The 18,479-nt window shown below is 45.2% G+C and overlaps 1 protein-coding gene and 1 non-coding gene across 2 annotated transcripts; both read right to left on the reverse strand.

Moving 5' to 3' along the window:
* Positions 1–9,425: 9,425 nt before the first annotated feature.
* Positions 9,426–9,496, reverse strand: TRNAG-CCC (transfer RNA glycine (anticodon CCC)). Its single transcript has one exon. It is a non-coding gene; the product is annotated as a tRNA-Gly (tRNA).
* A 1,685-nt stretch (positions 9,497–11,181) lies between these two features.
* On the reverse strand, positions 11,182–16,798 carry LOC123136670 (phosphatidylinositol/phosphatidylcholine transfer protein SFH2). Its single transcript, XM_044556135.1, has 11 exons — positions 16,473–16,798; positions 16,368–16,396; positions 14,657–14,740; positions 14,505–14,558; positions 14,264–14,341; positions 13,121–13,174; positions 12,746–12,805; positions 12,567–12,662; positions 12,107–12,208; positions 11,931–12,011; positions 11,182–11,738 (listed from the first exon to the last, which is right to left on the reverse strand). Exons 1-11 carry the CDS (start codon positions 16,525–16,527, stop codon positions 11,448–11,450), a joined length of 984 nt encoding a protein of 327 aa, XP_044412070.1. The 5' UTR covers positions 16,528–16,798; the 3' UTR covers positions 11,182–11,447.
* Between the last annotated feature and the right edge of the window lie 1,681 nt (positions 16,799–18,479).

Below are 18,479 nucleotides of genomic sequence, written 5' to 3' on the forward strand. Positions count from 1 at the left end.
ATCTGAATTAGGAGGTATACCCAACTGTTTTGGGTTTCCTATGAAGATGCATTTTATCCGCTTTGGGTTCGAGCTTATCAACCTGAAACTTTTTCATATAAGCGTCGCAGCCCCAAACTTTTAAGAAACGACAACTTAGGTTTCTCTAAACCATAATTCATACGGTGTCATCTCATCGGAATTACGTGGTGCCCTATTTAAAGTGAATGTGGTTGTCTCTAATGCCTAACCCATGAACGATAGTGGTAATTCGATAAGAGACATCATGGTACGCACCATATCCAATAGGGTGCAACTATGATGTTCGGACACACCATCACATTATGGTGTTCCAGGCGGTATTAATTGCGAAACAATTTCCACAATGTCTTAATTGTGTGCCAAAACTCGTAACTCAGATATTCATCTCTATGATCATATCATAGACATTTTATCCTCTTGTCACAATGATCTGCTACTTCACTCTGAAATTACTTGAACCATTCAATAATTCAGACTTGTGTTTCATCAAGTAAATATACTCAACATTTACTCGAATCATCTGTGAAGTAAGAACATAATGATATTCACTGCATGCCTCAGCACTCATTCGACTGCACACATCAAAATGTGTTACTTCCAACAAGTTGCTATCTTGTTCCATCTTACTGAAAATGAGGCTTTTCAGTCATCTTGCCCATGTGGTATGATTTGCATATCTCAAGTGATTCAAAATCAAGTGAGTCCGAACGATCCATTTGCATGGAGTTTCTTCATGCATATACACCAATAGACATGGTTCGCATGTCTCAAACTTTTCAAAAACGAGTGAGTCCAAAGATCCATCAACATGGAGCTTCTTCATGCGTTTTATACCATTATGACTTACATGGCAGTGCCACAAGTAAGTGGTACTATCATTACTATCTTATATCTTTTGGCATGAAAATGTGTATCACTACGACCGAGATTCAATAAACCATTCCTTTAGGTGCAAGACCATTGAAGGTATTATTCAAAAATAGAGTAACCATTATTCTCCTTAAATGAATAACCGTATTGCGATAGACATAATCCAATCATGTCTATGCTCAACGCAAACACCAATCTCGGTGGTAGAGGGAGCGTGCGATGCTTGATCATATCAACCTTGGAAACACTTCCAACATATATCGTCAGCTCACCTTTAGCTAGTCTCCGTTTATTCCGTAGCTTTTATTTCGAGTTACTAACACTTAGCAACCGAACCGGTATCCAATACCCTGGTGCTACTAGGAGTACTAGTAAAGTACACATTAACATAATGTATATCCAATATACTTCTATCGACCTTGCCAGCCTTCTCATCTACCAAGTATCTAGGGTAATGCTGCTCCAGTGGTTGTTCCCCTTATTACAGAAGCACTTAGTCTCGGGTTTGGGTTCAACCTTGGGTTTCTTCACTAGAGCAGCAGCTGAATTGCCGTTTCATGAAGTATCCCTTTGTTCCCTTGCCCTTCTTGAAACTAGTGGTTTCACCAACCATCAACAATTGATGCTCCTTCTTGATTTCTACTTTCGCGGTGTCAAACATCATGAATATTTCAAGGATCATCATATCTATCCCTGATATGTTATAGTTAATCACGAAGCTCTAGCAGCTTGGTGGCAATGACTTTGGGGAAACATCACTATCTCATCTGGAGGATCAACTCCCACTCGATTCAAGTGATTGTTGTGCTCAGACAATCTGAGCACAAGCTCAACGATTGAGCTTTTCTCCCTTAGTTTGCAGGCTAAGAAAATCGTCGGAGGTCTTATACCTCTTGACGTGGGCACGAGCCTGAAATCCCAATTTCAGCCCTCGAAACATCTCATATGTTCCGCGACGTTTCGAAAACGTCTTTGGTGCCTCTACTTAAACCATTTAATTGAACTATCACGTAGTTATCAAAACGTGTATGTCCGATGTTCGCAACATCGACAAACGACGTTGGGGTTCAGCACACTGAGCGGTGCATTAAGGACATAAGCTTTCTACTGATCGCATAATCGCTACTATCAACTTTCAACTATATTTTCTCTAGGAACATATCTAAACAGTGGAACTAAAGCGCGAGCTTACGACATAATTTGCAAAAGGTCTTTTGACTATGTTCAGGATAATTAAGTTCATCTTATGAACTCCCACTTAGATAGACATCCCTCTGGTCATCTAAGTGATCACATGATCCGAGTCAACTAGGCCGTGTCCGATCATCACGTGAGACGGACTAGTCATCATCGGTGAACATCTTCATGTTGATCGTATCTACCATACGACTCATGCTCGACCTTTCGGTCTCCGTGTTCCGAGGCCATGTCTGCACATGCTAGGCTCGTCAAGTTAACCCTAAGTGTTTTCGCTGTGTAAAACTGTCTTACACCCGTTGTATGTGAACGTAAGAATCCATCACACCCGATCATCACGTGGTGCTTAGAAGCGACGAACTGTAGCAACGGTGCACAGTTAGGGGAGAACACTTCTTGAAATTTTGTAAGGGATCATCTTATTTACTACCGTCGTCCTAAGCAAACAAGATGCATAAACATGATAAACATCACATGCAATCAAATAGTGACATGATATGGCCAATATCATTTTGCTCCTTTTGATCTTCATCTTCGGGGCTCCATGATCATCATCGTCACCGGCACGACACCATGATCTCCATCATCATGATCTCCATCATCGTGTCTTCATGAAGTTGTCACGCCAACGACTACTTCTACTTCTATGACTAACGCGTTTAGCAATAAAGTAAAGTAGTTTACATGGCGTTCTTCAATGACACGCAGGTCATACAATAAATAAAGACAACTCCTATGGCTCCTGCCGGTTGTCATACTCATCGACATGCAAGTCGTGAATCCTATTACAAGAACATGATCAATCTCATACATCACATATCATTCATCACATTCTTCTTGGCCATATCACATCACATAGCATACCCTGCAAAAACAAGTTAGACGTCCTCTAATTGTTGTTGCATGTTTTACGTGGCTGCTATGGGTTTCTAGCAAGAACGTTTCTTACCTACGCAAGACCACAACGTGATATGCCAATTGCTATTTACCCTTCATAAGGACCCTTTTCATCGAATCCGTTCCGACTAAAGTGGGAGAGACTGGCACCCGCTAGCCACCTTATGCACCAAGTGCATGTCAATCGGTGGAACCTGTCTCACGTAAGAGTACGTGTAAGGTCGGTCCGGGCCGCTTCATCCCACAATACCGTCGAAACAAGATTGGACTAGTAACGGTAAGCATATTGAACAACATCAACGCCCACAACTACTTTGTGTTCTACTCGTGCAAAGAATCTACGCAATAGACCTAGCTCATGATGCCACTGTTGGGGAACGTAGCAGAAATTCAAAATTTTCCTACGTGTCACCAAGATCTATCTATGGAGAGACCAGCAACGAGTAGAAAGAGAGTGCATCTACATACCCTTGTAGATCGCTAAGCGGAAGCGTTCAAGTGAACGGGGTTGATGGAGTCGTACTCGTCGTGATTCAAATCACCGATGATCCTAGTGCCGAACGGACGGCACCTCCGCGTTCAACACACGTACAGCCCGGTGACGTCTCCCACGCCTTGATCCAGCAAGGAGAGAGGGAGAGGTTGAGGAAGACTCCATCCAACAGCAGCACAACGGCGTGGTGGTGGTGGAGGAGCGTGGCAATCCAGCAGGGCTTCGCCAAGCACCATGGGAGAGGAGGAGTAGGGAGAGAGGTAGGGCTGTGCCAGAACTTCGTGTATAGCTCCCATGCGCCTCCCCACTATATATAGGGGTGGAGGGGCTGGTTTCTTGCCCTCCAAGTCCATTGGGGCGTTGGCCAAGGTGGGAGGAAAGAAATCTCATTATTTCCTTCCCCACCGATTGTTATCCCCCCTTTTTAGGGATCTTGATCTTATCCCTTCGGGATATGATCTTATTCCTTCTAAGGGGGGATCTTGGTGCGCCTTGACCAGGGGTGTGGGGCCTTGCCCCCACTACCCACGTCCATGTGGGTCCCCCCATGCAGGTGGGCCCCACTCCGGAACCTTCTAGAACCTTCCCGGTACAATACCGAAAAATCCCGAACATTTTCCGGTGGCCAAAATAGGACTTCCCATATATAAATCTTTACCTCCGGACCATTCCGGAACTCCTCGTGACGTCCGGGATCTCATCCGGGACTCCGAACAACATTCGGTAACCACATACAAACTTCCTTTATAACCCTAGCGTCATCGAACCTTAAGTGTGTAGACCCTACGGGTTCGGGAGACATGTAGACATGACCGAGACGTTCTCCGGTCAATAACCAACAGCGGGATCTGGATACCCATGATGGCTCCCACATGTTCCACGATGATCTCATCGGATGAACCACGATGTCAAGGACTTAATCAATCCCGTATTCAATTCCCTTTGTCTATCGGTATGTTACTTGCCCGAGATTCGATCGTCGGTATCCAATACCTTGTTCAATCTCGTTACCGGCAAGTCACTTTACTCGTTCCGTAACACATCATCCCGTGATCAACTCCTTGGTCACATTGCGCATATGATGATGTCCTACCGAGTGGGCCCAGAGATACCTCTCCGTTTACACGGAGTGACAAATCCCAGTCTCGATCCGCATAAAACAATAGATACTTTCGGAGATACCTGTAGTGCACCTTTATAGTCACCCAGTTACGTTGTGACGTTTGATACACCCAAAGCACTCCTACGGTATCCAGGAGTTACACGCTCTCATGGTCGAAGGAAGAGATACTTGACATTGGCAAAGCTCTAGCAAATGAACTACACGATCTTTTGTGCTAGTCTTAGGATTGGGTCTTGTCCATCACATTATTCTCCTAATGATGTGATCCCGTTATCAACGACATCCAATGTCCATAGCTAGGAAACCATGACTATCTGTTAATCACAACAAGCTAGTCAACTAGAGGCTCACTAGGGACATATTGTGGTCTATGTATTCACACGTGTATTACGATTTCCGGATAATACAGTTATAGCATGAATAAAAGACAATTATCATGAACAAGGAAATATAATAATAATACTTTTATTATTGCCTCTAGGGCATATTTCCAACACAAGGTACTTCGGATCAAGTTGCTACTGAACTTCGCAGGTCCACAAGGACACGTTCCACACCAGAGTGGTATGGCAACCCTGTCCTGGAAATAATGTTGTTAGACAATGGTGAACCTTCGAACTATGAAGAAGCGATGGCGGGCCCAGATTCCAACAAATGGCTTGAAGCCATGCAATCCGAGATAGAATCGATGTATGAAAACAAAGTATGGACTTTGACAGACTTGCCCGATGATCGGCGAGCGATAGAAAACAAATGGATTTTTAAGAAGAAGACGGACGCGGATGGTAATGTCGCCATCTATAAAGCTCGACTTGTCGCTAAGGGTTATCGACAAGTTCAAGGGGTTGACTACGATGAGACATTCTCTCCCGTAGCGAAGCTGAAGTCCGTCCGAATCATGTTAGCAATTGCCGCATACTATGATTATGAGATATGGCAGATGGACGTCAAAACGGCATTCCTTAACGGACATCTTAAGGAAGAACTGTATATGATGCAGCCGGAAGGTTTTGTCGATCCTAAGAATGCTAACAAAGTATGCAAGCTCCAGCGATCCATTTATGGGCTGGTGCAAGCATCTCGGAGTTGGAACATTCGCTTTGATGAGATGATCAAAGCGTTTGGGTTTATGCAGACTTATGGAGAAGCCTGCGTTTACAAGAAAGTGAGTGGGAGCTCTGTAGCATTTCTCATATTATATGTAGATGACATACTCTTGATGGGAAATGATATAGAACTTTTGGACAGCATTAAGGCCTACTTGAATAAGTGTTTTTCAATGAAGGACCTTGGAGAAGCTGCTTACATATTAGGCATCAAGATCTATAGGGATAGATCGAGACGCCTCATAGGTCTTTCACAAAGCACATACCTTGATAAGATTTTGAAGAAGTTCAAAATGGATCAGTCCAAGAAAGGGTTCTTGCCTGTATTGCAAGGTGTGAGATTGAGCTCGGCTCAATGCCCGACCACGGCAAAAGATAAAGAAGAGATGAGTGTCATTCCCTATGCTTCAGCCATAGGATCTATTATGTATGCCATGCTGTGTACCAGACCTGATGTAAACCTTGCCGTAAGTTTGGTAGGAAGGTACCAAAGTAATCCCGGCAAGGAACACTGGACAGCGGTCAAGAACATCCTGAAGTACCTGAAAAGGACAAAGGACATGTTTCTCATTTATGGAGGTGACGAAGAGCTCGTCGTAAAGGGTTACATCGACGCTAGCTTCGACACAGATCTAGATGACTCCAAGTCACAAACCGGATACGTGTATATGTTGAATGGTAGAGCAGTAAGCTGGTGCAGCTGCAAGCAGAGCGTTGTGGCGGGATCTACATATGAAGCGAAGTACATGGCAGCCTCGGAGGCAGCGCATGAAGCAATTTGGGTGAAGGAGTTCATCACCGACCTAGGAGTCATACCCAATGCGTCGGGGCCGATCAAACTCTTCTGTGACAATACTGGAGCTATTGCCCTTGCCAAGGAGCCCAGGTTTCACAAGAAGACCAGGCACATCAAGTGTCGTTTCAACTCCATCCGTGAAAATGTTCAAGATGGAGACATAGATATTTGCAAAGTACATACGGATCTGAATGTCGCAGATCCGTTGACTAAACCTCTTTCGCGAGCAAAACATAATCAACACCAGAACTCTATGGGTGTTCGATTCATCACAATGTAACTAGATTATTGACTCTAGTGCAAGTGGGAGACTGCTGGAAATATGCCCTAGAGGCAATAATAAAAGGATTATTATTATATTTCCTTGTTCATGATAATTGTCTTTATTCATGCTATAATTGTATTATCCAGAAATCGTAATACACGTGTGAATACGTAGACCATAATATGTCCCTAGTAAGCCTCTAGTTGACTAGCTCGTTGATCAACAGATAGTCATGGTTTCCTGACTATGGACATTAGATGTCGTTGATAACGGGATCACATCATTAGGAGAATGATGTGATGGACAAGACCCAATCCTAAGCATAGCACAAGATCGTGTAGTTCGTTTTGCTAGAGCTTTTCCAATGTCAAGTATCTTTTCCTTAGACCATGAGATCGTGTAACTCCCGGATACCGTAGGAGTGCTTTGGGTGTACCAAACGTCACAACGTAACTGGGTGACTATAAAGGTGCACTACAGGTATCTCCGAAAGTGTCTGTTGGGTTGACACGGATCGAGACTGGGATTTGTCACTCCGTATGACGGAGAGGTATCTCTGGGCCCACTCGGTAATGCATCATCATAATGAGCTCAAAGTGACCAAGTGTTTGGTCACGGGATCATGCATTACGGTACGAGTAAAGTGACTTGCCGGTAACGAGACTGAACGAGGTATTGGGATACCGACGATCGAGTCTCGGGCAAGTAACGTACTGATTGACAAAGGGAATTGTATATGGGGTTGATTGAATCCTCGACATCGTTGTTCATCCGATGAGATCATCGAGGAGCATGTGGGAGCCAACATGGGTATCCAGATCCTGCTGTTGGTTATTGACCGGAGAGCCGTCTCGGTCATGTCTACGTGTCTCCCGAACCCGTAGGGTCTACACACTTAAGGTTCGGTGACGCTAGGGTTGTAGAGATATGAGTATGCAGCAAACCGAAAGTTGTTCGGAGTCCCGGATGAAATCCCGGACATCACGAGAAGTTCCGGAATGGTCCGGAGGTAAAGAATAATATATAGGAAGTGCAGTTTCGGCCATCCGGAGAGTTTCGGGGGTCACTGGTATTGTACCGGGACCACCGGAAGGGTCCTGGGGGTCCACCGGGTGGGGCCACCTATCCCGGAGGGCCCCGTGGGCTGAAGTGGGGAGGGGACCAGCCCCTGGTGGGCTGGTGCGCCCCCCTGGGCCCCCCTCTGCGCCTAGGGTTGGGAACCCTAGGGAGGGGGCGCCTCCACTTGCCTTGGGGGGCACTCCTCCCCCCTTGGCCGCTGCCCCCCTAGAGATCCCATCTCTAGGGCCGGCGCCCCCCCTGGGGGCCTATATAAAAGAGGGGGAGGGAGGGCAGCCGCACCGTGAAGTCTTGGCGCCTCCCTCTCCCCTGCTACACCTCTCCCTCTCGCAGAAGCTCGGCGAAGCTCTGTCGGAACTCTGCTGCATCCGCCACCACGCCGTCGTGCTGCTGGATCTTCATCAACCTCTCCTTCCCCCTTGCTGGATCAAGAAGGAGGAGACGTCATCCGCTCTGTACGTGTGTTGAACGCGGAGGTGCTGTCCGTTCGGCACTTGGTCATCGGTGATTTGGATCACGACGAGTACGACTCCCTCAACCTCGTTCTCTTGAACGCTTCCGCTCGCGATCTACAAGGGTATGTAGATACACTCCAATCACTCGTTGCTAGATGAACTCATAGATGATCTTGGTGAAACCGTAGGAAAATTTTTAATTTTCTGCAACGTTCCCCAACAAAATGTGCAATTTAAATAGGTGTTTTCTTTTGTGAAGCAAGCTAGTGAAAAGTGAAATGTAGGTTCTGGACTGTGTAATAGTCACTATGAAAAGTGAAATTGTAATGTATCATTGTGAAACTGATTATTTTAACATGTGAAATATACGTTTGAATTTAAACGTGCTCAAAACATATCCAAGATTAATCTCATTTTAAAGATTTTGGCACAAGGAGTTCAAATATAAAAAAGTTTCAAAAGGAAATATATGGTTTAAAAGATATGGATGTTTTAAATTAGCTAAGGCGAAAGAAATTGTTGGATTTATTGTGCAGGAGAAGAAAAAGTGATTCTGCCGCACTATCATACATGCATGTGAAGTACACAGATGGAGCCTAAGTGCTAAAGAGAGAGTGTGATAATACGAAGATGAATAAACTAGGAAAGAAGTGCAATACAATGATATTTGGCCCACATAGTGTGAGATGGCAGCTCCCAATTGGAGACTAACTTGCCGGCACCTCACGGAACCGCGCAATTTTCCGCTTCGACAAACTTCCTCATAGTATAAGTGCCGCAAAGCGACGTGATGTTAAGGTTCGCTTCTACATTGTTTGTCTGTTTTGAAATTTGGTCGTGTACATACTAGATAGCTCTACAGGTTCTTGACATGATGTTGTTACATAGCGGCTATACTTGGTACCAATAACTCTATACATATATATTACCCTTCATAAGCAAAGAATTTTGCCAAAAGATGAGACAATCATTCTTCATTTGAGAAGTTTATCACTAGTGGCAAGGGGGAAAACAGTGTAGTGGGGGGTTTTGTTGTGCACTCGAAGCAAATTGGATAGAGAAAATGGAAGGTGAAAAAATTGTTAAATTGTACAGTGGAGGGAAAAATAAAAATTAACAAAAAGCTGCGCATCCAGGGAATCGAACCCTGGTCAGTACCGTGGGAGGGTACTATGATACCACTACACCAGATGCGCTTCTTGTTTAAGATGCCCCAAGACCCCTTTATATAATAGCTAACGGAGAAGACGTGAACCAAAATTAGACCGGGATCATAGTACGCTACTCCCTCCATTGCTATAGAGGATCATTTCCAAAACCATCTTGGCGTCCATAAGATCTTGCGCTATCGCCAGAGATCTTCCCTCTATAAGTGGGCGAAAACTAATCCTACTATAAATCATATTCAGAACTGTTGTATACAGCAGTAGCATCATGCATGGAGCATAAATGATGTGAACAATGGAAGTGGAGCTATCTGAGTATGAGCCGAGATCATGGAGCATAGAATACTACATTAGCAAATTGTTTCAAAGCTACTACTAACATTTTCCGTCAATTGCACCATTCAAAGTACGTTGTAAGGCATTCTCAAAAAAAAGAGTACGTTGTAAGGCATTCTCAAAAAAAAGAGTACGTTGTACGGCATAGACAAACAAATGCAAACTGAACTCATGATTTTACGAAGAAAATCTATTTGAAGCTAAGAAATCATGAAGGAGATGGACATCTATGGCATGCACAACTAAACAGAAGTGCACAAACCCTAACTGAAAGTGTGAACTATTGTTGGTCTATTCAACGTCCGGCAATGGAGTGCAACTGCAAGAACAGGAACAACTTACTCAAGTCGAAGCCTTGGCCGCTGCCGCCCGCATCACCTCCGCCCCCTCCACCGTTGCCGCCGGCGTCCGAGTGAACTCCTCCACCGTCCCCTGCGTGGTAGCCGTGGATGTCCGAGCGAGTGCCTCCGTGGCTGGCAAAGTCTCCATGGTGGTCCGCACATTGTCCGTCCGCCCCATCTCCCCTATGGCCGGCGCTATCGGCTCGTCCGTACTCTTGTATCTCCTCACACTCCCAGTCCCAGTGGATGGGTTGATTCAGACCGAATAGAGACATCGTTTGGGACGGCTAGGTTTGAAAGAAGAAGAAGAGGGGTGTGGTGAACTGCGAAGGCCGTTGCCGGGCTTTGTGAATAAAGTTAAATAGGGGGAGATGAAAACGAAATCTGATATCAGTCCAGCAGGCGCCCATTGTCGGGTGATTATTTCGTCAGAGACCAGCTTAATTTGCCTTCCCTTGAATCCCCTCAAACCGCGGTGAACGTTACTGCAGATTCCAAAGCGAATGGAGATTAACCGGCGCGGGGCGCGATGGAGCTTACGTTGCATGAGGGGCATGCGACCAAGCGCTCCTAGCGAGAGATTTTTTTTAAAAAAAAATTGACGGGTCTAGCTAGAGATTTTTTAATGAAGAAGGGCCGGCGTGGCCAGGCCATGGCCGGGCTCCGGGTAGAAAAACGGCCTGAGCTCCGGAAGAGAAGAAAAAAAAAACTGAGACGCCGACCATATCCGGAATTCGGGATGGTGGGGGGATCGTCGAAGATGGTTACATCTTCTGGACCTCACGCGTTTGTTGCTGCCAAAGCGGTTTTCCCCTTTGCCACGCACGCATACGTTCCCGTCCAAGCCAATCGCCCCGCGCTCCAACGCACATCGCCGACGACGCGCGCGGAGCTATCTGCAGAGACCGTCGCCGCCGGCGAGCAAGCGGGCTCAGAACCGGACGTGAGCCCGCCTCGGCGTTGCTCCACCACTGCTTGCTGGGTCCCAATCCTATCCTACCCTACTCATCCTCCCGCCTCATTTTTGCAAAACTGTGCTGAAGCTTACAAGCTGTTATAATAAACATCCATCATCCATGGATCTTGTTATAGTACCAGTTTAACATATGCAGGTTCTATGCTAATGGATATACACTGTCCGGTTCATCTCTTCCAACTATGATCCCAGGCCGGCGTCACCCTATGCATCACGGAGCCTTCGCTGCTATATCCCCCCAGGGGTCCCGAGGGAGCCAACCAACATGGACAGGTTAAATCATCAGTTTAATCGGAGCAGATCGGAGGTCTTCGGTGGTGGCGCGGCATCAGACCTTGTGCCCGTTGGTCGATCCGTTCTGCTCCCCCATCTTGTGGAACTCGGCCTGGATCACCTCGACGATCTTCGCGTCGTTTGGGTCAGGCTCCGGGATGCTCACATGCAATGATCCCATCTTGAGGAGCTCCTTGTGCGACGATTGCTGGTTGGTGAGCTCGTAGAGCTCTTTGTGGAAAGGGTGGTCAGGGGAGAAGCAATCGTCGGCGTTGGAAGATGAATGCTTGGATGAGCCTGATCCCTCTCGTCGGCAGAAATGGGGGAGAGCTGAGTAGTCCATAATCTACACAATTTTGAGCAAGGGGACATGTCACTCTAACTTTGGATTTCAGACAAAATAAATGCTACACAAAGGTAATGTTTTCTTCTCCACCACCATATTGGTGGTTGCAGTAGTAGTAATATTACTCAGCGGTTAAGAATCTATGCAAAGACAACAATACGAGAGAGCAACAAAATAATAACTAAAAAATACCTTTAGAAGTTCATCTCTCCCACAACCACTCAAAACTTTAACCTTCTTTTTTGTCCTCTCCTGCAATAGGGGCTTCACAACCTACCAGTATGCTCAAATGAAATGACAGTTAGCATTCACTACAAAATTTGCTGATACAATCTGAGGACGGGCTTTTGATGGAAAAATCATTGTACCTTCCAGCATGCAGAGAATATATATGGAACATTAACTATGTAATATGTCTCTGACTTCTCAGGGTAGTTCAGATCATCAACAGTTGATATTGAACTCAGCATCTGTAATTCAAACAACAGCAAAAATGTCACGCTAGCTCACCATAACACATAAGCAACACAAGTAATGAGCACTCTGCAATTTTATCAGAAAAATAAATATTATGGCACAAAAACAACAAACTAGTCCTGTAAGATTAGTATTAACATTTATTTTATTTTTTTATGCTAGACTGTGTTGACCTCAAAGATTTAAGAGTAATTCCTCTAAAAATTTAACGTGGTAAGGTAAAACCTGAGTACAAGTGTGGTCATATCCCTTGATGTATTAAAACATGCTTATTTCAGCAGCATTTAAGTTCATTCATGTATAGGACAAGCTCAGAGAAGAAAACCATTTTGAGAAGACTATAATATGTACCTTCATTTGGCTCAGTGCTGACAACTTTAAACCAGTCATGTCGAGAACTTTAACGCAAGTGGTGATCGGGCGTCCAAACTTTTCCGTCAACATGGGCTAAGTGTGATGTGAACAAACATAAGAAGAAGGATATGTGTTAACATAAAAATTAAGATTTGAGCATTTAGCTCCATACTTACCAAAATTATGCGATCACGGTATTCGTTAATCTGAATATGAGATTGCACATAGTAGTGCACCTGAAAAGGAAACAGATCAACTTCAGTTGACAAAATGGGGAAATGGTACTCCAGAACTAGCGTAAGTTGGTTGATTAGTTGATCCCATAAGAGAGGTACCCATTACTTCAATAACAAGGCATTGGCAGTAAGATATAACTATGTCAACCACTAAACAGGGATCGTATCATTTTAATACCCAACAAATATACTTAAGTTACATGAACCTCAAAACGGTATCTAGTCTATACTACGGAAGGTGAAAACTATCAAGTTTCGTAGTTTTTGTCGTAGCCTACTTAATAAATACGGAGTAGTAAGCATCTGAGAAAGTACCGAAGCTTTGTCGTATGTGCTCTGACCAACACCAATGCCAAAAACTGGAAGACCCTGCCAACAAGAGAAAAAAATCAAAACAAATTATTAGGAGTCTAAAACTCAACTAAATCTTTTCTTTACTACTCCCTCTGTCCCATAATATAAGAGCGTTTTTGACACTACACTAGTGTCAAAAACGCTCTTATATTATGGGACGGAGGGAGTAGTATTATAAAGATCTAAATTGGTGGCGGTTCGTTCATATTACTTAAAAATTGCGGCAGTTGTCAACCACTCTATGCAGTACATATGGTTGATTGGGCTTACATTTTGAGATAAACAATTTTATACGAGCTCAAGGACTGTGGTGGCACAAGCATTTAAACAACTGATAATATATAATAAATCCGTAGCAATGCACAAGCATTTAGCTGGGTTAATTAACAACCACACTACCAATATTTTTTGGTGGGCTAGCTAAAAGAAACATTGATGGGCAGAGACTTGGGTAACACATAGCAAGCAAAAACATAAGTTATTCATGAAATTTCAGACCATTCCGTGAAAGGGCCAATAACTCTTTGATGGTGTGTTACAAGAAGTCAAAGAACATTATCTGATGTTGTCCTACAGGATGACACATTTAGTGGGAACAGTCAATGACACAGAAATAAATGAGGAACATGCCCCAACCTCCAGCATGTCTTAATAATAAAGGAATATTAAGCCAGCAGCAATAATCACAGCTTCAAACAAGAGTTATCCTAAAGCGCCATGCTTTATTTTTGAACTTAACCATACCTAAGCTTATGTCATAGTTTGCTAAACACTAACAGTCCCTTGGGCTCTTCCTAGCTAGAAGGTCCGTCACAACTCACAACTTTGCAGCTCTGACTGGGACAACATTCTATGGAAGGTTGCAGATCAACAAAATTAAACATTAACCTCTTCAATTCTGCCAACTTTGTTCAGTAGTATCCATTCATTTGTCAATAAAAATAATTTGATTAACCGGTAGACGTGACCTAGAACACTAACAGCTAAAAGGGTGTGCCCATTTTCTTGCACACAAACATGCATGGAAACAAGTAGTTGCATCATGAATTCATGATCAATTATTCAGGATAAGAAACATATTACTAGTGTTAGTAGATACTATACCTCCTTGGTGTATCCTGAGAGTCCAACAAGTTGTGAATCACGTATTGATCTGTATAAATCTACTGGGAGTATAGGTCTCTGTACATGTCCAATGTAGTCAGCGATTAGTGATTAACAGAATATATGAAATAAGATATTAACAACAAGAGCTTGAAATTGTATACGGATAAGAGATTCTGCCATGCTAGTAAGATCTTAGTACCTAACAGGATTATTATTATAACCCATAAGGATTACTCACCTCCAATACACTATCAATTTCATTTTCAATCCTCCAATTCAAAGAATCTACAAGCTGCAGAAACAATATTCAAACCCAATTAAGCAGTTAATAACCTTAAGAATATAATTTATCTGTTCCTTTATTGGATAAGAAAATATGAGAAAGACTACCATTTTATGAGCCTTGGAAACGTTCCATTCTCTAGCCTTGAGAAAGCGCAACATTGTTTCTCTAGGGTGGCCTTGGTGCACATTCTGAAATAAACGAGATATGTTTACAAACCTCCGCAACCACTGATAGAAGTGATTTATTCCAAATATTTAAATAGCTGCAGATGCATGAAATTCTGATCTGCGATTCATCAGATTATGGTTCATGAAACTAATAAGAAACTTCCAAAATAATTCTTCTATGAACCAAAATATTTTTTACTGTTACATAACATATTGACAGTCATTTGTGATTGGGATCCACCAATGAAAATCATAAAAATCTAAGGCTAGAATTAAACCTTCCAGATAGAGATAGAAGTGGTCATTTACTGATTTCTGCCCCACTAGTGGTAGCTAACTAGCTATTTTCTTGCAATACAACAGTAGCCAGAAAGGGCTACAAAAAAGGAATATAACTCAAGGTTGGTTTATTTGGCCACTCAAATTATTAACATTTGATGAGCCTTCAATGGCCAAAAGAAAGAAAATACAAAGACATAGTAATATCTATATCACCTTTGATGATTATACCAACTACTGGTGTCGTAGTTACATGTAGTACCAAAAGTAACAGTATATGTTCTTGCAGGGCCAATTATGTATGGATATCATGGTTTTGGTCTTATTTTCATTTCATTGGAAAATAACTAGTATTAAAAAATTATTTTCCAAAAAATGTTAAATTACTAGGGGTAAATAGCAAAGTGGACAGGATTGGTCAGAATCAGACATTGTTCAATTGAATCCGGCACATCCCTAGGTGCTGTAACAAATTGAACTGATTCTGCACTTCTGATGAGTTCTGAATTCCAATGCAGTGTTGCCATCCCAATTTCACTACACTAACAATTATGCTTCAAATAAGTTGGCATTGCTTACCTTCAAGATTTAGCGCACATGTAACATGTTTCCTCTTAATTTTATAGACATTTAATTAAATGGTAGCATAAAGACATATTGAAATGCCCCGCCTTTACTGTTAACGTGCATGCGTCCAGATAGTTCGGTGAACATCGGAGGTCAAAAAGGAAATAATGCCACAGCAGTCGAAACGTCGTATACGAGAGGTGACTGCGGACCTAATAAGATGGCAAACGCATGATGTTTTGGCGAGTATATCCACATTAACTCAGCTCACTCAGTAGACCTGAGAACAGCAAAACGCCACCATCCATCGGCTGCATAAAACAGGATGATCGCCACCAACGAACGCCAACCCATGCAATCGTAATTGGACGTCATCGAACATGCAACGTCGGCACACTAGACAGCTAAAGCGCCACTATACCCTCGCCTCACCAACCCATAGGAAGTGCACCAGCTTCGCTTGCCGCCTATTCGGACATGGATGATGGATCAAGCACCACTCTCCAAACACACCGCCCACCTGACAACTCATGACTGACAAGATCATACCTCTAGCATGTGGCATTAACCAAGAGAGGCTCAGAGATTAGCCCATTTTGCAGTAAAAGATTTAGGACATCCCAGGCTATAGAAGAATACGCGGAGTAGCTCACTCCCCCCCGCACCGAATCAGATCAAATCTGTAGGGCACCGAGAATAGCTAATCTACGCCATGATCCAGTGACAGGAGCTACGAGAATCCATAAGAATGAGTAGCAAGATCCAAGATTTGGCCACAGGTGCACGCAGGCCAGATCCGTACCTGGAACGTCCTCCTCAGCGGCGCGTCCACTGCAAGCGAAGAACCAGATCACGTCAGGGCGCCGCCACAATCGCGAAAAGAACTGGGCGAGAGTGACGCACGCACCTTGATCCATGAGGATGCCGAGCTGCCTGACGGCGTCCTCGGCGGCGGCCCCCATTGCACGCCGCCGCGGGAGGGGGCGGCCGGGGAGCTCGAGAGATCGGCGGGCCCGATCCGGTGGCCGGATGGAGGGGGCTTGGTCGATTGGAAGGTGGCTCCGAGTTCTTGGTGGCGTCCTGTGGGCGCCTTGGCTTGGACGGCCGCTTCTGGTTTATGGGTGTGTGCTGCTGCTCGTCGTCTGTCGCGGTGATTGTCTGCTTGCCTGAATGAATGCTCCTGCCGATGCTCGGTGCGACGGTGCGCGAGGGGGAAGCGTACGTCACACTGCTAGTAAACTCGACTTTTGGGGGAAGAGAGTGGGAGACAGCGATGGAAATAAAAAGTCAATGTATTTGGACTGCGTTCTGGACGGCGCACCGCGAACTACGAACGTTTCGACATGGAAGGCGTAAGAGCAGCTCCAATGGATGATGTATTCTACGGTAGATGACGTATTCCAGGGCATCTTCAACGCCGACCCTCAAATCGTCCGCAACTGTCCGGATCAGATTTGTTTTGCCATCCAGCCGGTCGTATAGCGGTCCACTCGACGGTTCAGGACGTGTTTTTTCTCGCAAACCGCAGACAAACTGGGGGACCTTGCGGGCGTCCGGAACGCTGCCACGTTCGCGTCTGACTAACCCGGCCCACCAAACAACCCCACCGCTTCTTTCTTCGCTTTCCTTCCGATCAGCTAGCGCCATTCCGCACCGAATCAATGCCAGCTCAGAGCATGCAGCGCCGACATTTGAATGCCACGGATGTGACGGAACGGGAGGGCGGCGCTGAACCGATCGCAACCTCTCGTGAAAGACGCCCGCTTCAATGCGGGCGGCAGCTTTCCAAGGTACGAAACTCTGGCCGTTTGCGACACATTGAAGTTGTTGACCGTCGTTCGCACGACCTGGGCGAGGCTTTATAAGCCGTGCTCCGGCGCCGTCCACATCCGTACTCACCGTGTCGCTCTGCACGCGTCCTCGTCCTCACCACCCCTCATCTCCAGAACTCCGGCGCATGGGCAAGTCGTGGGCCTCGGCACCGGAAGGCGGCGACCTCCGGAACGTGCTCCGGATGTTTCGTGGCGACGTCGTCTTCATTAGCGGCCGACTCCTCGACGAAGGAGGGGATAGTCATCTCCTTGGTGACGAGGACCAGCCGCCGCCACAACAGTCGGCGACGTGGGGTGCGGTCTACGTCGTGACTAACGATGAGTACGAGCAGCAGATGGAGGTCATACTCCGTCGCTCCGTCCTCCACGTTAACGGCCCGACGACGCCACCAGAGACGCTCCTCCATGTCAAACCGGAGCTCACGCCCCTCCCTGGTCTCCCCCACGCAACCATGGCGTCCAAATCGGACGCCGCGTGAAGGAGGAGCCCCTCTCGCCGCCACCCTGACACGTCAAGGAGGAGCGGCTCTCGACGCGTGAAGAAGGAGCGGCGCTCTCTGACGCCCCCAAGACTCTATGGGTGTTAGAATACCTTGTGTGCTATCAAACGTCACAACGTAACTGGGTGATTATAAAGATGCTCTACAGGTATCTCCGAAGGTGTTTGTTGGGTTGGCATAGATCAAGATTAGGATTTGTCACTCCGAGTATCAGAGAGGTATCTCTGGGCCCTCTCGGTAATGCACGTCATAATAAAGCCTTGCAAGCAATATGACTAATGAGTTAGTTGCGGGATGATGTATTCCGGAACGAGTAAAGAGACTTTTCGGTAACGAGATTGAACTAGGTATTGTCGTGGTTCTAAGTCTGACAGTGATGTAGGGGGGTAGGAATGAAGAGGAAAGATCCTAGCTATGGAGTAGTTGTATACGCAAGAGATTTACGAGTTCAGGCCCTTCTCGGAGGAAGTAACAGCCCTACATCTCGGAGCCCGGAGGCGGTCGACTGGATTATGCGTATATGAGTTACAGGGGTGCGAACCCTTTATACTGAGGAGAGGGTGGCTTATATAGAGTCCGCCA

Source organism: Triticum aestivum, chromosome 6B, assembly GCF_018294505.1.
Source record: "Triticum aestivum cultivar Chinese Spring chromosome 6B, IWGSC CS RefSeq v2.1, whole genome shotgun sequence".
Taxonomy (NCBI): Eukaryota; Viridiplantae; Streptophyta; class Magnoliopsida; order Poales; family Poaceae; genus Triticum; species Triticum aestivum.

Bases quoted from the DNA above. Each gene is read 5' to 3' on its own strand.
- LOC123136670 (XM_044556135.1), bottom strand. From the start codon at position 16,527: ATGGGGGCCGCCGCCGAGGACGCCGTCAGGCAGCTCGGCATCCTCATG. The intron at 12,209-12,566 runs GTACATATTATA...TTTGAATTACAG, and splicing joins CAGCACTGAGCCAAATGAAG to ATGCTGAGTTCAATATCAAC. The intron at 12,012-12,106 runs GTACAATGATTT...GCATACTGGTAG, and splicing joins TATTCTCTGCATGCTGGAAG to GTTGTGAAGCCCCTATTGCA.